Source organism: Primulina tabacum, chromosome 15, assembly GCF_025594145.1.
Source record: "Primulina tabacum isolate GXHZ01 chromosome 15, ASM2559414v2, whole genome shotgun sequence".
NCBI lineage: Eukaryota > Viridiplantae > Streptophyta > Magnoliopsida > Lamiales > Gesneriaceae > Primulina > Primulina tabacum.
Genome location: NC_134564.1, coordinates 12152684 through 12176276, shown reverse-complemented (window position 1 = coordinate 12176276; position 23593 = coordinate 12152684). Strand labels below are relative to the sequence as shown.

At 38.0% G+C, this 23593-nt stretch overlaps 1 protein-coding gene across 1 annotated transcript in view; it reads right to left on the bottom strand.

The window, feature by feature from the left end:
• Nucleotides 1-23028, bottom strand: part of LOC142525876 (uncharacterized) — a 147743-nt gene extending 124715 nt beyond the window's left edge. Inside the window, exons 1-2 of the mRNA XM_075630161.1 lie at nucleotides 22897-23028; nucleotides 20903-21055 (exon numbers count right to left, since the gene is read on the bottom strand). Coding sequence (XP_075486276.1) covers nucleotides 20903-21055; nucleotides 22897-23028 — 285 coding nt within the window. The remainder of the gene's footprint in view (nucleotides 1-20902; nucleotides 21056-22896) is intronic.
• Between the last annotated feature and the right edge of the window lie 565 nt (nucleotides 23029-23593).

Sequence of the window (23593 nt, the reverse complement as noted above, 5' to 3'; positions counted from 1 at the left end):
GAGATTGTGATAATCGTATAATCGAAATAGGATTGAAGAACGGATACCGTATGAAATTGTTATCATATTCCAGATTTGATTTGATTGAGAATATACAGATTTAGTATTGGAATTGTTTTTATTGATCGATTATGAGTTGTTGAGATTGGTATCTATTGATTTGTATTGCTGGATATAGCGAGATTGTGCTGTAATGCCGTCAAAATAGAATTTGATTGAGTTCTGATCTTATCCAGTATAGCTTTGAGTTTTATATTGATATTGTACTTCTCGAATATGGCATTCCAGAGTTGGTATTGAAGGCTTCAAAGAACGATCACAACCAGATTGATATTTGATTTCGTTGACCAGACTGATCTACGAAAAGAATGGTATAAATCAATGTTAAACCGGGAAGATACGACTCGAGTAAGAGATAGCTTGAGTTTCCAAAAACCACATACTTTATTGTAATTGCTTTGATGTTTAAAATTCATGTGATTGATATGCTTAGTCTATTGATTTATAGCAAAGCATAAGTTTGAGTCTTTGGCAGAGGTGCCAGGTCACCGGACATTTGGTGTATATCGATGTGCTTAGGAGTAGATCGACTCCTATTGTAGAGATTCAATATAGAGAGCCAATGTCTTGGAATAAGAACGTACCACCATCTAGCTGAGAAGAGTAGGTGGGAGACTTTTGCGTTCTTATTCAACCGGGATCCCTAGACAAGAGTCGAGTCAGGATTATGGGTCAAAGAGTTTGATTTATTGCTTTGTATCGATTTATGTTTTCATAGACTACGATGCATATTGTTTTACAAATGTTATATGATTTTATATATGTTTATATGACTGCATGTGTTGGAAACTAAATTCCGGCGTTTGACAAAATATGAACCAACTGATACGCGCAATTCAGCAACTGGACTTAACAACTGAAATCAGCTAATCTAATAAAGAAAACTGATCAGTTGGAAATCGATCAGTTGATACATTCAGCCGTATGTTTTTAAACTGATCAACGAACTGATAAGCGTGATTAAATTCAGCAACTGGACTTAACAACGGAAATCAGCTAATCTAATAACGAAAACTGATCAGTTGGTAACCGATCAGTTCATACATTCAGCCGTATGCTTTTAAGCTAAGCATCCTTCAACTGAACATGTCTCGGAAAAGAACACTGAACCGACAAAGAGACATAAAAGATTGCAACTGACTATGAAACGCCGCACTTCAATCAATATAGCTTAGAACAACGCATTTTGGCTAAAGCAGTTAAGACGCCGCATTACAATAAATGAAGCAAACAATGCCCAAGAAATAATGAAATGGCAATCAACGAATAAAAGTATTCAAATATATTTTAAGTTACCGTTGGAAGGAAAGCATATAAATATGACAGAAGAACAGCTGAAGAAATAAGAAGATTATTCCATTAAAAGCTTGCTGTTATTCTGCCAAAAATCTCAGCTCACTCTTACTTGATTTATTCGTAGCAGTCAAGGCTACAATTTGAGCTCACTAGCACTTTGAAATAATCGTAAAATTCGATAGTGCTAAGATCAGTTACGCACTGAGAACATTTTGTAATACTAAGAGTTTCAGTTTTTGGCAGTGGTAAGTCCAAACTGAAGTGGGTCAGTACAAATCTTGTACTCGATCAAAGTCTTTTAGTGGAAATCCTATCCTTGAGATAGAAGGGGTGACGTAGGAGTAATTGAAATCTCCGAACATCCAGAAACAATCCTTGTGTATTTTATTTTCGTATTCTATCTTTCAGTCAGTTACTTTCCGCAACTACTTTAGTTTAACAGATTGTCATTGACCAACAAGATTCCGAGAATCAGTTTTTCACCAAACTGAACTCAAAATTAGAAAAGATCAGTTTTAATTGTGAGTGTTTATTCAACCTCCCCTTCTAAACACTCTTGATACGTTAATCGATCCTATCAAATGGTATCAGAGCAGTTGAATCTTGTTCTTGAATACTTTTGATCTATAAACTTGTTAGCATGACTTCACCCAACAAAATTCCTATGTTCTCCAGAGAAGAATTTGATCATTGGAAAATCAGAATGCAGGCTCTTTTAGCTATACAAGATGATGACATGTGGTATGTCATAACTGATGGACCAATGAAGATTCTAAAAACAAATACAGCAGCTGCCATAACAGAAGGAGCACCACAAAGAATAGAAAAGCCCAGAGATGAATGGACAACTGAAGATAAAAGAAAAGCAAATCTTGATAATGTGGCTAAAGACACTCTGTACAAAACGCTGGACAAAGTAACCTTCAGCAAAATAAAGATGTGTAAGACAGCCAAAGAAATTTGGGAAAAGCTGATTCAGCTGTGTGAAGGAAATGATCAAACCAAAGAAAATAAACTTTCTGTTGTTGTTCAAAAGTTTAATAACATCAAAATGAAAGCAGGATAATCAATGCACGAGTATGATGAAAGAGTAAGCAGTATCGTCAATGAGTTAAATGCACTTGGAAAAGTGTATACCAACAAAGAGATTGCACTGAAGGTAATAAGAGGTCTTCCCAAGGAATGAGATGTCAAGACCATGGCAATGAGGGAGTCCAAAGATCTGAATCAGATTGAACTTCATGATCTATTTGCTGATTTAAAGGCTTATGAATTTGAGCTGCAGACCAGAGAAGGAGAACCATCTACCCCTGCAGCCACAACTGCTCCAGCTGCTCTCAGAACAGAACCAATCAGTTCAGTCGAGAAATCTGCTGATCAGTTGAGCAGTGATGCTATGTCATTGTTCATCAAAAAATTTGGAAGGTTCATGAGAAAGAATCAAGGAAACTTTCAGAAGCCATACCAAAGAAACAGCTCCAAAGATGAATCAAATGCCTGCTACAACTGTGGCAAATCAGGTCAGTTTATTGCTGATTGTCCTAAACCCAAGAAGGATAGTCAAGGCTCAATTGATAGAAGAAAGAAATCATATGAGCACAAAAGAAGACCCAAGAAAGATAAGAAGTCCTTCAGAAAGAAACATGTGGTACTCTTAGCTGAAGAAAACAAATCTAAATGGGCAGAAACTGACAGTGAAGAGTCAGAACCAGAAAGATCATGCAGCTCTAGTGATGATGAGGAAGTTAAGTGCTTAATGGCCAATGATGCAGAAGAAGAATCATCTAGCCAACAGGTATTTGATTTCAGCTCAACTGATTTCACACGAGAAGAACTCATTCTAACACTACATGACATGGTAAATGAGTATCAAAAGCTTGCATCATCATTTGAAAAAATCAAAGCAAAGAAAACTGATCCCACAAACAATAAAACAAAAACTGATGAATCAGTTGATGGGTTGAGTCTAAAAAGAGAAATTGCTGAGTTAAAAGCAGAAAGAGACAAAAATCAGTCATTAATCCAGAATTTGATTGTTGAAAACTCAAAACAGACTGAGCTCATTTAGTCTTGGAACAAGTCATCTACTGCACTGAATGAGATGCAGAATTCACAAAAATCAGTTTCTGATAAAACTGGTTTAGGGTTCAACTTTCAAGGAGAAAAGTATCCAAATGATACTCAACCAAAGCTAAAAACAGACAAAGGGAAATACATTCACTTTGTCAAAACAGCAGAGGTACAAGAACAAATTGAGCCCAGTAAACTGATTGAGCAACCTACTGAGAATATGAACAAGGCAAGAAGATATGAGATTGGTTATAGTCAAAAATTCTCAACTGATTCACAAAGTCAGTCATCAAAGAGGTTTCACAAGAACTATTCGAATAGCTATTTCAATTACTATAACTGTAACCCAGTTCAGAAGAGATATAGACTAAACAATCAGTTGAATAAAGCTAAAACACATATTGTATCATCTATACACTACACACCAAGCACACAAAAGCTGAGGAAAACCATTTGGAATACAACTACTAGAAAGTCTGTTAGACTAATCTAAGTGTGGGTTCCTAAGGGACTAATCAGTTCAGGACCCAAATAGATATGGGTACCAAGTTATATTATGTGTGTGATTGCAGGTAACAGGTACAAACAAGAACTCAATATGGTATTTGGACAGTGGATGTTCGCGACATATGACAGGAGATGCAAGTGCGTTATCTCAACTGATAAAATACAGTGGTCCAAATATCAGTTTCGGGGACAATTCCAAAGGTAGAACTGTGGGTAAGGGTAAGCTTATCCATGGTAACTTTACTTTTAAAGATGTTCTATTATCCATCGGATCATTGGATGTACTGCCCTGTTCTGGTGCCCGACCTGCTACTGGTTGCGGTACTCGTCGAGGCGGCATATCTGAATATCAAACAGATTAATACACAATCTATATAATCTGTCTCAGCCCTCCTCTGATCATATACCTCTGATCCAGAATCGGTTCTGATTCAGTCTTTGCGAATACACGATATAAATCAACTCAGATAACAAACAAAATGTAATAGGGAAAGTAATAAATCATGCTAGCACATCATAAAGCAAGGAAGACGACTCGATCTACCCCGCTCATTCCATCCTATCTCAGTGTAAGGGATTTATTGCTCTGATACCACCTGTTGTGGGGACCCGGGCTCTAACTCGATTCTTTATGGGATTAACTTGATATTTGCTAGAAAATGTGGGTCTTAAAAAAAAATTTCTTTTAAACATTGTATCAAATGTACATAGATAATACACAACAACATCTTTATTCATTCTAGCGTAAATAGATACAAGTCTTGTTCTATTTCCATCATACAAACTAGAGTTCACAACATACTACATATTAAAAGTAAACATTCCTAGTTCCTCTTCTTGGCCCGTGATCTCCACGCTATCTCGTCCTCTCATCTCTGTCTCGACCCAGATCCTGTCTCACCTGTCGTTATGCACACATACAGACACAACAACAGCCGGATACTCCGGAGAGAACAAATCCCAGAATAAAACATGTATACATGCATATCATGCAAGGGAATACAAACCATAATACATGAATATACAAAATAAAACATGAACATACTATCATGAATGAAATCAATAGTAACATGTTCCACATAGTCTATGAAACATGAGCAATAGAAAAGAATCAACTAAAAATCCAACTCATATCTTGGACTTGACTCTTCTCTAACTCTAGGGATCCCGGTGTGAATAAGATATAACAGATCTCCCACCTACTCTCCCATTCGGGGTGGCATTACATCTTATTCCTAGACTTTGGTCGTGACTGTATCGAATATCTACAATCGGAGTGATTCTGATCCGAAGCGTCGATACCACCGAACGTCTAGTTATTTGGAGAATCTACCAAATGACTCACCTATCTTAAAGGCCTGAATATGAATCTATAAACAAGGCACAACATATCAAAGTATAAACAACAATCTAGTATGTGATTTTGTTGGGAAACTCAAATTGAATCTCATTTGAGTTGTGTCGTCCCAAATCAAACATGAATTATACCTTTCTTGTTAAACCTTTATCGATGTCGAGGTCTCGAAGTCGAAGTGAGGCACGATGAATCTGAAATGGCAATGTTCAATAGATACAAGATCAACATTCAACTAAACCAATATATGTACGTAGCAATATTCATTCTCGGTATATTTCGACGGCATAACGACGTATTTTCTCGATACCGATCAACTCAAATCTCAACATATATCAACAAGTCATAATTCTCGACTCATAATCAGGACAATATACTCATTATCATCTTAAAATCTGCATATCTCAACTCAATACATGCTGAAAATCATAATCATGTCATATGCTATCATTTTCTCGATCCGTTTACGTTTCTACGATGTCTATGATCTCAAGAACACATAACTACAAGCATATCAGAATTTCCCCAACATGTAAACTTCAAACTATCTAGGAATTGAATAAAACTTACATCCTCTTGTAGCCTTTGATGCAAGGAGCACAAATATAAACTTGAATTAAAAATTGGATGGCTAGATCTTGAATAATCACAATTCAAAGATGGAATGAAACTTGAGAATTTCTATGGAGTGCTCTCGGTTCTTGCCTGCTGAATTCATGAGGAAAGGAAGACACATACACTATATATGCATGGCAAGGGACAAGTGTCCTATTTTTTTGGACTACACGTCTCGCGCATATGCGCGACACCACCCGCGCATATGCGCGAGACCTACGGGTCTCGGCAATGTCCATTTCAATACCTCGCGCATATGCGCGAGGTCTTCTGGACCCCTCGCGCATGTGCGCGTATCTACTCGCGCATGTGCGCCAATGGTTCTGGAAATTGCGCGCATATGCGCCGGGCTCGTGGCGCATATGCGCGAGAGCTCATCTCGCACACAATTTGCATCTACTTTCTCGTCTCTTCCGGTCCGATACAATGCGTCTACAATCACTTTAATTATCCACAAAACAAGTCTGATTATGATAATCAAATTCTTGGGCCTTACAATCGAGGTTTAATAGGTTCATTGTTGTACCTAACTTCCAGTCGTCCTGATATTGTATTTGCTGTCTGTATGTGTGCTAGATTTCAAGCAAATCCTAAGCAATCACATTTCTCAGCTGCTAAAAGAATTTTGAAATATCTTAAGGGTACACAAAATGTTGGGTTATGGTATTCTAAAGACTCTACTTTCAATTTAGTTGGATATTCAGATGCAGATTATGCAGGATGTAAGCTTGATCGTAAAAGTACAAGTGGATCTTTTCAGTTTCTAGGAGACAGACTGATCTCTTGGTTCAGCAAAAAGCAGACATCCATAGCTACCTCAACAACTGAAGAAGAATACCTTGCTGCTGGTAGTTGCTGTGCACAACTGATCTGGATCCAGCAACAACTGAGAGATTATGGAGTAATTACAAATGAATCGCCCATATTTTGTGACAATACGAGCACAATTGCCATCACCTATAATCCAATTCTTCACTCAAGGACCAAGCATATAGATGTCAGGCACCACTTCATTAGAGATCATGCTTTGAAGAAGAACATTAGACTGGAGTATATTTCAACTGAGCAACAAGCAGCTGACATCTTCACCAAACCATTACCCGAGATTAAGTTTTCTCACTTTCGCAATATTCTTGGTTTAATTGACCTGTCTTAAAATTATTATTGATGCTATTTTACTAATAAAATTCTTTGCAGAAAATAAGAACACAACAACAAATTTGAAATGATACTTTATTAAAAATAAAATCGATCCCATCTTACAGAAGATAACTTAGAACCAACTGAATCTTGTCATTCTGTAATCCAATTATTCAACTCATAAATTCAGATTCTAGAAAATGATTCACTTGTAGAAATCTTCTCAATCACATGCCATTCTTTCCATAGCATTGTTTGTAACAGAACATTGTCAAATCAGGTCTGTAACATGCCTGATTTCAAAACGATCAATGTATTTTCTTGCTGTTGCTGCTTGAGCACGAGAAGGAGCAGCACCACTACTACTTATCCTCTGCAAATCATGAATTTTGAACCATGTTGACATCACTTTCTTCAAGACATATTCCTCCATCGTTTTCTTCAACTCTTCTAAATAAGGACTTAATTGTTCAGTAACTTGAATATGAGTACTGCTGCATGCATCAGAATTACTTGAATTCGACATATTGAACTATTACTGTCTCACATCTTATCTCTCTCTCGTCCTGTTTATGAACTGATGACATTAAATGTTGAAGAAACCAAAGAGTCTCAAGTCAACCGAAGCGTTTTTCTCATTTACCCAGGCTTCTTATTTATAAGTTGTTCATTATCAACTGATATCAGTTTGTCATTTATTACTTAATGCTTAACTGATTTCAGTTCATAGTCAACTTATATAAGTTAGTCTTTCATCAGTTCACCTGCTTAAGTTCGCAATTCATATATATAACAACTGATGAAATTTATCATTTGCAAGGAAAGAGAAAAACAAAATTAAGCTTATATAAATACTTCATTCAACCATAAATGTTTGCACGGATTACATCATCATATTTTTCCTCTACAAATCCACATTTTCAACCAAGCGGATAAAGGTGCTGTAGATGTCTTCATAAAGCTCTGATAAACATCTATGCGCTTAAGGATTTTCAGTTCCTTTCGAAGCATTAGCTGATAGATATGACCATCATTAAAGATGTCCACCCACACAGCTATGTTCAAGTGCTCCCGCACTTTTTTCAACTCTGCCACCAGTTCGGGAGTAGTAGTATCTCCAGTATTATACAGGAACTCAAGCTTATGTAACTTTTCCCAGTAATGAAGACTCTTATTGTGGGGACCCGGACGCTAATCATCTTATTAATCGTCATTGGGACTAATTTAATTAATTATAATAAACAGGGTCTAAATTTTTTTTTTAAAATGCGGAACGTAATGGCATACATCTTAACATACACGTCAGTATTAAAAGTACAAATCTTGCATTATCTACAATCATTCTCAACTAAGGTTTAACAACTATATAACAAGTGTTTAAACCCTAACTCTAGTCCAGGTCCGTAGTCTCCACTCTAACTCGATCTTTCTTCACCTCTGTGACCCTGAACATGTCCCACCTGTTGCCATGCACACATACAGACAAGACAACAGCCGGATAACTCCGGTGAGATATAAATATCCCAGTATAAACAATGTATCAATGCAATCATATAAAACATATATAAAAGCATAAACAATCATTAAAACATGTATCTAATCTGACTACATGAATCAATACGAATCTGTATTTAAGTCAATGACTTATTATCTTATCTCCACTTATTTCTAATCTAGGGATCCCGATCTAATTTAGACTTTGGTATGCTGTATCGAATGTCTACAATAGACGTCGATCTACATCTAAGCTCATCGATACACTGTAAGTCTAGAGTCTACGCGGTTCTGACAAAGACTCGGTGGTTCTGCCCTAGCTAGGCTGATCTGCCATAGACTCAAACTCGGGCTCTGCTATAATTCAAGAGACTAAACATATCAATCTGATAATCTGCAAATATCAATGCAATAAAATAAAGTATGTGATTTTAGGAAACTAAAGTCAAACCTAAGTCGAGTTGTGCAATCTCGAATCAACATTTATTTATACCTTTTATTCTGTCGCTCTGATACAATCGAAGTCTCGACTCAAAGCCTGTCAATGTTCAATCTGGCAATGACAATAACGAGGAATACAATATCAATACCTTCCTCAATCAATACTGGATATAATTAGAACTGAATCAAATTCCGTTTCAACAGCATAACTGTACAATCTCACTATACCCAGCAGTACCAATCGATACATATCATTTATTGCAACTCATGGGCCATAATGATACACATCTGATATCATATCTCAACCCAATTAACTCTGAAATTCATAACAATTCTATATGATATCCGTTTCTTAATCTGACTTCGATTCTCCGCTATCTAACATGTCAAGAACAACATATATGACGTGTATTCAATTCCAACAACATCATAATTTCAAAACATGTCAAAACGTAATAAAACTTACGTCCAACTGTAGCATGCGTCGATAGGAATTCAGTACCGAAGTCGGATTTGAAATCTAATGGACTGATATCTCACGAATCGAATTTTAAAATCAAGACTCGACTTTTTCCCTTAAGTTTAGATTTTTGCTCTGATTTCTCGATTTTCTTTCATATGTATATATATATATATATACCGTGCATGTTTCCCTAAAACATGGTTCATGTCTTTGTGCTGCACGTCTCGCGCATATGCGCGACCCCAATCGTCGCATATGCGCGAGACACTCGGTCTCCACGCGTATCCTGCACATCGCCTCGCGCATATGCGCGAATCATCTCCGCGCATATGCGCGAGACTCTCTGGAGTTCCTCGCATAGGCTTCGCGCATATGCGCGACACCTTCCGCGCATATGCGCGACACCTTCCGCGCATATGCGCGAGGTCTTCTGCCTGTTTGGCGCATGTGCGCGCATCCGGTCGCGCATGTGCGCCGATGCTACTGTCCTCGCACATCAATTTTCACACGCGATCTCATTTCGTGCCTCGGTTAGCCCTTTCATAATTATCTCGATTAAAAATCAATAATCGTAATTTAACACGATATAAAATCTCGGGCATTACACTTATAGAAGACTTCATCTTCTATGACAACCTTCCTGGTCTCCAGAGCAAACGGCGAAGCACTCGAGCTACTCGTATCTACCATTCTTTTTGTCTTGAATATTTTCACCAATATGACTGAAACTAACCGTGTTACTTTTATTTATAGCCGAAAATCATGGAAGCTGAAGGCCGCCGTCAACGTTTCAGCAAACGATAATCTTTCTGACCTTTAAATTTATTTTTATATCGTCACTTTAATTATTCTATGCACCGATCAAGGGGGAATAATGGTTTCAAGAGGTTAACTGAGAAGACAAATGTTAGTAAACTCTCAACTGAAACGACACAGTCTTACAACTGATCGTTCAGTTGAGAATTTCACTAATCTTCTCACATAAGTTAACTTATTAATCATATTATATTCCAAATCAACTGACGTGACTGCAGTTTCATAATGTGGCCTATTTTAAACCGCTCATTTTTTTCACACACGCTTACAGCACACGTACACATATTTTTATTCAAATTTTTTCATGGACTGACACGTGTCCTGAATTTGAACAGTCACGTACAAATGTACTATGCCCGCTTCAATTCAGTTTTCTTTCTTACGCGTACATCATCTCTCAGAGCTTGTATTTTGCAAAATTTCAGGTTTCCTTACCCTCAGCAATGGCAAATCAGATCCCTGCTCATATATTGAACGCTATGGCTATCAACTTTGAATCAGCTTTATCAGTCGAAGAAGTCGATGTGAAAAATGTATTTCTGAAGCTTGAATCAACTGGGCTGAGGATATTCTTGGGGCAATACTCACAGAAGATTTACCCAAAAGAACTCCTGGACTTCTACTCAAATGTATATATCAACACTGATGGAAGCATCATTTCCACTATTAATGATCAGTCAATGACCATTTCTGAAGATTCTTTTGAAGAAATCTTTTCATTACCTTCTGATGGACTAGTACACCTTGCTGATGTTAAAGCATCAGATATTGAAGAAATGCAAACTGCACTCTCTGCTGATGGACGGAAAATCAAAGTTTTTGATCCTAAGAAGGAACTGAAGCATGAGGTTCAGTTGCTGACTGATATCGTAGCCAAAGGGCTATTGACTAAGGCAGGATCGTATGCTGCCCTGACTTTGGAAAAGTTTCAAGCTATTACGGTTATTATGGCTGGAAGAAAATTCAACTGGAAGCAACTTATTTTCAGTATCTTGAAGAATATGTTTTCCTCCACCAAGCAATCCAAAGGATTTGCAGTGCCGCTGAGCTATTTGATGAAAGTCAAAGGGTTGGTGGCTGATGATTCGGAGCGATTATCTAAATTCAAAATTTTCAATGGAAAGAATGTTCTGCCACCAAAGACTAAATTAGATATCTCTCCTGATTAGTTCGTGAAGATCAAAAAGGAGATTAAAATGCAACAGGCTGCTCAAAAATCAGTTAAACAAACCAAGACATTGGCTCAATTGAAGACAGTTAAAAGAAAACTGATTATCAGTGAATCCGATTCCGAGAATACGCCATCTCCAAAAGTTGCCAAGAAACCATGAACACAAAGGACAAAATTACCAACCACAGTCGAATATATTCCTACTGAAAGACTGAAATTTTCGGATGCCCAACAGCCTATCAAAGCAGTTCCTCTGAAGATCATCCCACCAGAAATCTCAGCTGGTGCAACAAAGGAAACAGTTAGGATTAAAGCCCCTCTAATCCATATCAATCGTCCTGCTGTTCTAGCACTTGCCAGGCCCAAAGATATAAAGATTATAGAACTGGTGGATACTACTCATATTGGATTGGAAATTCCACACATCCTCAGTACTGAAAAAGGCAAGGGAAAATTGATTGAAGAGCCCAGGCCGTCCAATTCCATTCAAACTCATATTGACCTTGTTTGGGAACAGGTTAATAATTTTGCAGCATCAAAACTTCAATCCTATGATGCGTGGATCGCTTGCAGAACTAAGATTTTTGCTAAGCAGCTGAAAAAGAAATCCCAGCTGAACAAGTTTATCAAACTAGAAGCAATTGTCTTCAAGATGGTCAAAGCTGCCACAATTGTTCAGGCTTTGGAAAGAAAAACCTATTTTTTTGACCAAATTCGAGCTAAGAAGCTATCTCAGCTGCTTGAGAAATTGAAGGCAAACTACATTCCCACCAATCCAACTGCTTATAATGATCGAGCTGTGATCACTCAGTTAGATACAGATCTTACTAGCTTGCAAGCTCAGATAAAAGTGTGGGAAATGGATCATGAGTTAGTTCTTCCTGAGGAAGCCTCTGAAGAAGAAGAAGAAGAACCCTCCTCTCAGCAGAAAGAGCCACCCTCATAAAAAACTATTGTTACAACTGAAGAAACAGTTCAGGATGTGACACAATCATCTGCTGTGGAACATCAGCTGTACTCTAAAGCCGAGTTGAATTTTGCCAACATTGATGAAATTATTCAAGCAGTGGTGACAGAATCTGTTATTAATGAACCTTTATCAATTGATCACTCCGCTGATCAAGCAGCTGAAGAGAATACAATCTTAACTGAAGAGCCAGTTAAGGCCGCCATTTCTGAACCAAATGATCCAAGAATGATGCCTACTCAATCACCAAATCAACAGATTGCAGAAAATATGGAGGCATTGTTGATTTCTTCTGAAAAACTTCCAACTGATGAACCAGCACGAATATCAGAGAACTATCAAATAGATGTATCAGTTCATGATCCTCTCACTGGAGATCTTATTCAGAAGGAAAGCCCAATTGCTGATCAACATCAATCCTCATCTCCTCCAGTCCAAGAAGCAGTAACTTAAACAGATGTTCCAGCACAGACTGTTTCTGAAACGATACTATCTGATAGGACCATGGTGGTCTTTGATCAAGTCTCACATGAACCAAGAACATCTGATCAGTCATCTCCTCTTCAATCCACAGAAATGGATCTTGTCCTTGAAGAAATCCAGAATATGCAGAACAATATGCAGCAGATGATTACTGAAATCAAGAAAATTCAATCCACACAATTGTCTCATACTGTCAAATTGGATTCTTCAAATAAATTTGATTCAGCAAAACTGAAAGCCATTCAAGCAAACATAGAGTCTCTTACCCGAACTGTGCTTGAGATGAAAAATAACTGAGGTTTGGCTGAGAGTCTCTCCATCACTCAAGACGTTATCAGCAAACGAGTTGAGCGATTGGAAACTTCTGTTTCTAATAAAATGGAATTGCTGCAGACTCTTTTATAATCTGCTGTCTCAAGTATCTCCTCAGATGTCAAAATTCTTTCCACTGACGTTCGAAGAGTATCTGAGAAGATGGATTTGTTTGACAAAAAGGGGGAAGAGATCAAAGAGATTCTAGAACAACAAAAGAAATCTTCTCGTTGAAGAAAAATCTCTACAGATTCGTGTAGTCCATTATTCAGTTGATCAATCTCTTATTTTATCTACAATGAGTTCAGACGTTCAGTTATAATTTACTTAGTTTTGTCAAACACCATAAAGGGGGAAATTGTTGGAAACTAAATTCCGGCGTTTGACAAAATATGAACCAACTGATACGCGTAATTCAGCAACTGGACTTAACAACTGAAATCAGCTGATCTAATAAAGAAAACTGATCAGTTGGAAACCGATCAGTTGATACATTCAGCCGTATGTTTTTAAACTGATCAACCAACTGATACGCATGATTAAATTCAGCAACTGGACTTAACAACTGAAATCAGCTGATCTAATAAAAAAAACTGATCCGTTGGAAACCGATCAGTTGATACATTCATCCGTATGCTTTTAAGCTAAGCATCCTTCAACTGAACATGTCTCGGAAAAGAACACTCAACCGACAAAGAGACATAGAAGACTGCAACTGAATATGAAACGCCGCACTTCAATCAATTACAGCTTAGAACAACGCATTTTAGCTAAAGCAGTTAAGATGCCGCATTACAATAAATGAAGCAAACAATGCCCAAGAAATAATGAAGTGGCAATCAACGGATAAAAAGATTCAAATATATCTCAAGTTACCGTTGGAATGGAAGCATATAAATATGACAGAAGAACAGCTGAAGAAATAAGAAGATTATTCCATTAAAAGCTTGCTGTTATTCTACCAAAATCTCAGCTCACTCTTACTTGATTAATTCGTAGCAGTCAAGGCTACAATTTGAGCTCACTAGCACTTTGTAATAATCGTAAAATTCGATAGTGCTAAGATCAGTTACGCACTGAGAACATTTTGTAATACTAAGAGTTTCAGTTTTTGGCAGCGGTAAGTCCAAACTAAAGTGGGTCATTACAAATCTTGTATTCGATCAAAGTCTTTTCGTGGAAATCCTATCCTTGAGATAGAAAGGGTGACGTAGGAGTAATTGAAATCTCCGAACATCCAGAAACAATCCTTGTGTATTTTATTTTCGTATTCTATCTTTTAGTCAGTTACTTTCCGCAACTACTTTAGTTTAACTGATTGTCATTGACCAACAAGATTCCGAGAATCAGTTTTTCACCAAACTGAACTCAAAATTAGAAAAGATCAGTTTTAATTGTGAGTGTTTATTCAACCCCCCCTTCTAAACACTCTTGATACATGTTATTGATATATGTTATTCAACCCCCCCCCCCCTTCTAAACACTCTTTCAGATTATGATACATGTCATTGATATCTGTTTCATGCTTTTATATATGTTTATATGATTGCATGTATACGTTGTTTATACTGGGAATATATTTCTCACCGGAGTTATCCGGCTGTTGTTGTGTTTGTATGTGTGCATGACAACGGGTGGGACAGGATCAGGGTCGAGAAGAGGATAGAAGATCGAGATTAGAGTGGAGATTAGGACCTAGATGTAGAACTGGTTTTCAACACTTGATATGTAGTTGTTGAACCCTAGTTTGTTATGATTTTCTTTCGTGCAAGACTTGTACTTTGATCTTGTTGTAGACATTAAACTTTATCTTGTATTTGTATGAGATGGGACCTAACTTATTATAGACTTTTACAATTGTTTATAAATTGTTCAACGTTTAGAAAAAAATTTATAACTCAGTTTATTTAATTGTTCCCGATTAATGCTAATGATGATTGAAAAGAATGAGTTAGCATCCGGGTCCCCACAGTTATCGTTGAAGAGAAGCCTATAAATAGGTGAAGAGAGCAGTTTAGCAAGCAACTAATCGATCTATCTATTCTCAAGCTTGCTATTACCTTGCCGAATATATAGCTTTTATTCGACAATCAAAAAGCTCACACTTATCAGATTTATTTGTAGCTTTCGAGGCTACCTTTCGAGCTTACAAGCACAAATTGTTGTATTATTTAGTTGATCTTAACTAGATAAGTTGTGCTAAGTTCAGTCAAAGAACTGTGAGATATTTAGTAAAATAAGAGTTTAAGTTTTTGCAATATTAAGTCCAAACTGAAGTGGGTCTGTACATTCTTTGTATTGAATAAAGTCTTTTAGTGCATATCATATCCTTGTGATAGAAGGGGTGACGTATGAGTTATTTCATTTTCCGAAAATCCATAAATCTTCGTGTTATTACTTCAGTTATTTATTTTATCTTTCTGTCAGTTTATTTCCGCGACCATTATCAGTTAAACTAATTGTCACTGACTGACAAGATTCCTAGTTCAGTTTGTCGCAGAACTGACACTTCATTCGAACAAAGATTCAAAAAGCGTGAGTGTTTATTCAAATTCCCTTCTAAACACTTTTCAACTGATCCTAACAAAATTTGTATAGTAAGAATTCTAATGTGGTAAGTTACCTTGAATATCCTATTTGTGCCAATCATATTTTATCTTTGGCAATTTATGAATTTGATTAGTATATACTGGTTTTTCTGGGATAATTGCCTTGTTATGAAATATTGGTTGAGCATCTTATATCGTAATGAGTATGTCAACCACCTGATTATACTAAGTTCAGATCGGTACACTTTCAGCTCGGCTATTTGGTTATCCCGAACTAGACCACATGCCCGGCTCTATATCGAGGAATGATTCACGAGCTGAAGTGATGTTCTATAAATTTTGTTCAGACCCAAATGAGATCAAAGGATGACCATGCAAAGATATCTATGTTTTTTTTTCGCAATCATTCGAGCATAAGAATTTGCAAGGGATCGACTAACGTTTTTGATATTTAAACTGCACCAGATGGAGCAATTATAATTGTCCCTTAACATTCTTCCTCAATATGTACTTTGGCAGTCTCCTAAATAAAATTCACGTGAATGTATTCTCGTGGCTTCAGTTGTGTCAGGTGCTCGGTCCTTGCCTCCTTTTGCTACACTCACACTTCTTTCACATAGTATTTTTGAGCCTATCTCTGATAACCCTTGACTTCTCTGATAGTGTTACCTACCGAAAACATAATTTTTTGGTGGAGAGTCGAGGATAAAACTGTGGGGACCCGGACGCTAATCATGTTCTTAATCATCATCAGGACAATTTAATCAATTATAATAAACAGGGTCTAACTTTTTTTTTTTTAAATGCGGAATGTAATGGGATTCAATCTAATATACATATCAGTATTAAAGTACAAGTCTTGTACTATATATACAATCATTCAACTAAGGTTTAACAACTAACATTCAAGTGTTCAAACCCTATCTAAGTCCAAGTCCGTAGTATCCACTCTAATCACGATCTATCTTCATCTCCTCGACCTTGAACCTGTCCCACCTGTTATCATGCACACATACAAACACGACAACAGCCGGATAACTCCGGTGAGAATAAAATCCCAGTATAAATCAATGAAACATGCAATCATATAAACAATGTAAACGCATGTAACAAATATCAGTAACATGTATCAAATCTGAAACATAATTAATATGAAATCGTAAATCATACTCGTGACTCCACGGCTCAGACTAGACTCAATCCTGGTCTAGGGATCCCGGTTTCCAGATATTGGCATTCCTATATCGACCAACAGTAATAGAAGAAACTCCAATTCTATTCACGTCGATATAACCAAACATCCAGTGTCTTGACCTATCCGTCACAGACTTTGGCACTATCCCCAATTCACTATCCTGTGACATCGTGCAATGTGCCCGTGGCGATCCCACCACTATCAGGCACTTCTGTCACAAGATCACTCGTCTAATACTCATCTAATACGTGCTTTCTATAAATCAATAGAACAAGCATATCAAATCAAATCAATGCATATAATATCAATAAGTATGTGATTTAGGGAAACTCAAGTATATCCTACTTGAGTCGATCTCCCATTACCACATTGACTTATACCTTTCTTTTATTGCAGTTCGGACGTCGTTCCTGCCTGGAGTTCAAAATATGTCAACCCTCACTCTGGCAAGGACAATATCAATAATATCATATCAATATACCGTTCAAATCAACACCAATCGGATTAAATCTGGATTTAACTCAAAATCAACGTCATAACAACGTAATCTCGCGATACCGTTCATCTCAAACAACCATAATCAGTCACAATAACTCACAATCTTCATCACAAACACATATCAATGCTGAAATCTGCATATCTCAAATTCGATACATGCTGAAAATTAATAACAATAGCAAACAATGTCCGTTTTACGATCCGGTTGCGAATATTCTATCACCGACATCACAATAACACATAATAGAAATCAAAATCCGATTTCCTCAACCTCCTAATCTCGAATCATACAGGAATTGAATAATACTTACGTCCTTTCGAAGCTGATGATGAGAGGAATACGGAACCGAAGTCGGATTAAAATTCGGATTGATGGATCTTGCACAAGCTAATTTCTAAGCTTGAAGAACTTTGAAGCTTTCCTGGGGTTGTTCTCGGTGTTTACTGCTGAAGATGGTGAGAAAAATGAAGACAACACACTATATTGCATGACTAAGGGCAAGTGTTATTTTTCATTCAGCACGTCGCACCGCGGGTGCGCTAAGCTTACTGATCCACACTCAAAATTTAAGAAGCGACAACCGCGGGTGCGCTTGCTATTTTACCGCGGGTGCGGTAGCTTTTAAAGCGCGGGTGCACTGGTCTTTCTACTCCAACATTCTACTTTGCAACTAAACTCAAATTGCAATGTCGCTTCTCTGTGTCTGTTCTTCCATTCGCTTATTCATAATACATAGTAAACTCAAAAGTATTAACTAAGATCTCGGGCATTACATTTCTCCCCCTCTTAGATATGAGTTCGTCCTCGAACTCGTAAGCAATAAATCAAAATAGGTAAAAGAAGCATTATAATCAAAAGTTGAATAAATCCTCACGTCATGGAAATAACTCTGGATATCTATGTCTCATTTCTGATTCTGTCTCCCAAGTCGCTTATTCAGTGCCATGACGACTCCACTGGAATTTCACAAGAGGAATAGTCTTCGTTCTGAGTTTTTTTTCCTTATGATCAAGAATCTGGATCGGTTTTTCAACATAACTTAGACTTCCATCAAGTTCCGTCTCGTTTAGTCGAATAAGGTGAGAATCATCAGGGAGATACTTTCGCAGCATAGATACATGAAAAACGTCATGTATCCTCAATAATGAAGGCGGTAATGCGAGTCGATAGGCACGATCTCCTATCTTCTCGAGAATCTCGTATGGCCCAATATAACGTGGAGACAGTTTTCCTTTCTTGCCAAATCTGACAATACCCCTGAAAGGAGAAATCTTCAAAAATACTCTGTCTCCTGTCTCAAATACCAATGGTCTACGTCGAAGGTTGGCATATTTGGCTTGTCTGTCCTGTGCTGCCTTCATTCTTTTCTGAATCAGTTCACTTTCTCTGTCATCTCTCTGATCATATCAGGTCCAATCTCAGGAACCTCAGAGATATCATCCCGATACAGTTGTAGCCTACGTCGATAGGAACACAGTACCGAAGTCAGATTCAAAATCAGACGGACGGATTTCTCGCAACTTCTCTCGATTATCTTTTGAGGATTTCTGAAGAATTGAAGCTTGATACGTATATTTATATATTGCATGCAACCATAAGATACGTGGCATGATTTTTCATAAACCACGTCTCGCGCTCGGGCGGACATAAAGTTCCGCCCGGGCGCGCAACTCTCGGCCCTCATGCGTAATTCAGTCGCGCTCGGGCGGACAAGGACTTCCGCCCGGGCGCAAAGTGTTCGACTTTCTTGCTCACTCATTGGCGCTCGGGCGGACAAAGACTTCCGCCCGGACGCAACACTTCCGGCCTACATCTTAGCTTTTCATATTTCTTTGTCCAATCTGGTCTCGGAATGGCCCGGCTATAATTACATTAAAACATAATTAATAATCTCATATTAATAGAATCGAAATCTCGGGCATTACAGTTGGGTACAGTTGCGACACATATAGGAGCCATTGCATTGTAGTCGGGGATTCACCACTCACCTACGGGTGTGGATATCCTATATGATCTGATGAAATAATAGTGCGTGGAATCTCTTGCCAGAGCAAGAGACGTACGTTGGAGAAGGAGTTCTCCAATGCTACATGCGATGCCACTATTATATGTATCACATAGTTATCGAATTATTATGCAACTCTCGATGAACCAATGGTTGCAGATTTGATCGAGATATATGAGATGAAGGGACCGTAATGTACGTTAATCATAATCGACTGGTTCTTGCAGGCACTATTAGTGATACCTAGGGAGTCATGGAGTTTTTGACAATCCGTGCGAAAAACAATTGACAAACGCCACAAAGATGCAATCTTTGATAAGTTTGATTTGGTAATGAACAAAGCTTTAAAATCCTTGAGAATTGAGAGAAAACCTCAAAATATTTCTTATCAATCTGAATTGGTTCATTTGTCCTTCATGTACACTGAATATATAATAATTAATACATGAAAAGTAGTGTAAAAATTCATAAAGAAAGTTGTGAACAATTTCTACACGGAAGGTCGCGCGGCTACGCGTGATCTTGCGCGGTGGCACGCGAGATTCTGCCCTTCGATCACCCACGGCGCGCCCCTTGCTGCTCGTCTTCATTGTCTTGCGCGCGGTTGCACGAACTCAGGCGCGGATGCGCGCATGCTGCTGTCCTCATGGCTATTTATCACTTGAATGACATTCCAAACACTTTCATTATTGTGTCCATGTTCCCCCAGCTCCTCTAATTTAGACACCCCATTTGTTGAACTTCCTTGGTAGCTCACCATGAATCCTTGAAGTGCTTCTTTAAACTTCTTGCTACGTCCCCTCGTTATAGGTCCTTCGGGCAACTCCAACAACTCCCATGCCTTCTTTGGTGCTTGACCAACCACGTTTGCATCATCCTCCCCTTCTTGAAAAGGATTTGTCCTAAAATCTTGATCATCTCCTACATCAAACAACGAAAGATCACTAACATTAAAAGTTGAACTGACATTGTACTCACCTGGTAAATCTAGTTTATAGGCATTGTCGTTAATCTTTTCAAGCACTTGAAATGGTCCATCACCCCTAGGTAGGAGCTTCGAACGTCGCTTCTCTAGAAATCTTTCCTCCCTTAAGTGCAACCACAACCAATCTCCCTTTTCAAAAACCATCTTCTTCTTCCCTTTGTTGGCTTGCTTCGTGTATTGTAAGTTTTTCTTCTCAATGTTAGCCTTGACCTTCTCATACAAACTCCTAACAAATTCAGCCTTCTTCTTACCATCCATGTTCAACCTTTCACTCACAGGCAAAGACATCAAATCCAAAGGAGTTAAAGGGTTAAAACCATAAACAATCTCAAATGGTGAATAATTCGTAGTAGAATGCATGCTACGATTATAAGCAAATTCAACAAATGACAAGCAATCTTTCTTAGGAACTAGTAAAACAGGTACAGCACAAGGTGACATTGACTCACGCACAAAACCCCTATCTAACAACTCACTTACCTGCTGCTGAAGTTCCTTAGTCTCCTCTGGATTGTTCCTATAGGCTGGACGATTTGGCAATGCACTTCCCGGCACGAAATCGATTTGGTGCTCGATTCCCCTCAATGGTGGTAAGCCTTGAGGTGACTCTTCCGGAAACACATCTTCAAATTCCTGCAAAATTGAAACAACAATGCTCGGAAGGGACCCGGCTATGTCACTTGTGTTAAGGAGAATCTCCTTGTAAAGAATCAACACAAGTGGTTCATGTGTGTGCATTAAATGTTTCAACTCACCTTTTTGGGCCATATATGTTTTCTTTTTGGCCTCTTTCCTCTCAATTTCTTTCCTCTCTTTTTTGTTTTGTATGGCTATCTCACCTTTTTGATATCTCTTTCTTTCAGCCATCTCATCTTTTCTTTCAAGGGCCATCTCACTTTTGTTCTCACTCTTTTTTTCGGCCTCTTCTCTCTTCTTTTTTTTCAATTGGTCCTCCAACACTTGCTTTGGGGACAATGGAAGTAAAACAATGGGTTCTTTCTTGAGTACAAAAGAATATCTATTCCTAAACCCATCATGTGTCACTTGTCTATCATATTGCCATGGTCTCCTTAACAAAATATGACAAGAATGCATTGGCAGCACATCACACAACACTTCATCAACATACTTTCCAATCGAAAAAGAAACCAACACTTGTTTTGTCACCTTTACTTCCGCACAATCATTCAACCACTGAAGCCTATATGGTTGAGGGTGCTTTAAAGTAGGTATATCCAACTTTTCTACCATCTCACTACTAGCCACATTGGTGCAACTTCCTCCATCTATAATAATGTTGCAAACCTTGCCACCGACAAAACATCTAGTATGGAACAAGTTTTCCCGCTGATTAGTCTCTTCTTCTTTGACTTGGGCACTCATGATACGCCTAGTCACTAACGCCTCACCCACAACTGCTTCATATCCCTCATCAGGATCCTCTAATGCAGGCATCTCATCTTTATCCTCTCCATCATCTCCCTCACTATGAGATTCATACTCCCCGTAAGTATTCAATACCATTACCCTTTTATTGGGACATTGGCTGGCAATATGTCCAACTCCTTGACACCTAAAATATTTTATATTTCTAGAACGATTAATAGGAGTTTCAGGTTTACCTTGCACTACATGCTTAGGCGCCTCCTGTTTAATGTCAACTTTGGACTTGGCCACAACTTTGCCTTCTTCTCGTTTAACAACGTTGGAATGCCAAGGTGTTGATGCATTCCCCACTTGAGTGGTGCGACCAATTCCTCTCTTCTTGAGTTGTTGCTCCACTTTTATCGCCATCTGCACCATCTCATCTATATCCAAGTAGTGCCTAAGCTCCACTTGGTCTTGAATCTCCCTGTTAAAACCACACAGGAAACGAGCCATAGTAGCCTCACGATCCTCCTCTATGTTTGCTCTAATCATGACAACTTCCAACTCTTTATAGTAATCCTCAACACTCTTCACACCCTGTCTCAAAGTTTGTAACCTCTTAAACATTTCTCTTTAGTAGTGATTTGGTACAAACCTCTTCCTCATTACGCTCTTCATCTCAGCCCAAGTTTCTATAGGCCTCTCATTGCATCTTCTCTTAGTGGTCAATAACTGATCCCACCAAATAAGTGCATAATCAACAAACTTAACCACTGCCAACCTAACCTTTTTGAGTTCATAATAGTGGTGACAGTCAAAAACAAATTTAACTCGCTTTTCCCATTCTAAATAAGCCTCTGGGTCTGACTTACCATGGAACGACGGAATTTTCATCTTAATGCTACATATGTTACCATCTTCCCTATTCCCATCATCGTACCTACCCCGTACGGCTTCTCTTCTTCCTCTACCAAACCCCTACCTCTTCCGTTCCTACCCCAGTTCTCGTTTTGACTCTCCCCTTCTCCTTCCAAATCATATTCATCCTCTTCTTCTTCGACTCTACCCAAACCTTTAGGCTTAGATTTATTTTCGCTATTACTAACCTCAAGCCTATCCAACTTCTCATGTAAAGGATCCAACTTGGCCCTCATCATCCTACTAAAATGACCAAATAATGCCTCCGTTTGGACCTTAGACAACTCCTGGTTCGAACTATCTCCTACCTCCCTCTCCATTTTACTTTCAAATTTTGTACCTGGAAGAAAATGTTAGTAGAAATAAAATATATTCCTCACCCAAATTCTCACGATCACTCCAAAGAAATAACGCTCGCACTCAAATGTTTTCACTCGAATGTGATAGTTCTCTCGAAAGTGTAGTCAATCTTTATATTTGTATATCAAACTTAACAAGATTCAACTCGTGGACACTCGCAACTGTCTCACTTGGACTGCCCAAAACAAAGAATGTTAGAATAACGCAGATCTTACAACAATACAAAGGATAATGCGGATCTGAAAACAGAAGAGAAAGTATAATACAGATCTGAAAACAGAACAAAATTTTAGAAAGATCTGAAAATAAAAACGAAAGGATAACACAGATCTGAGAACATAAAAAAATTTTAGACAGATCTGAAAATAGCAACGAAAGGATAACACCGATCTGAGAACAGAACGAAATTTTAAGCAGATCTGAATGAGAAGCAAATAATTAATCAAAGAGGAGAACCAAATGCTCTGATTTCAAATGATACGAATCCTCGTACGAATGAGAAGCAAACACGATTAATTAGAATCA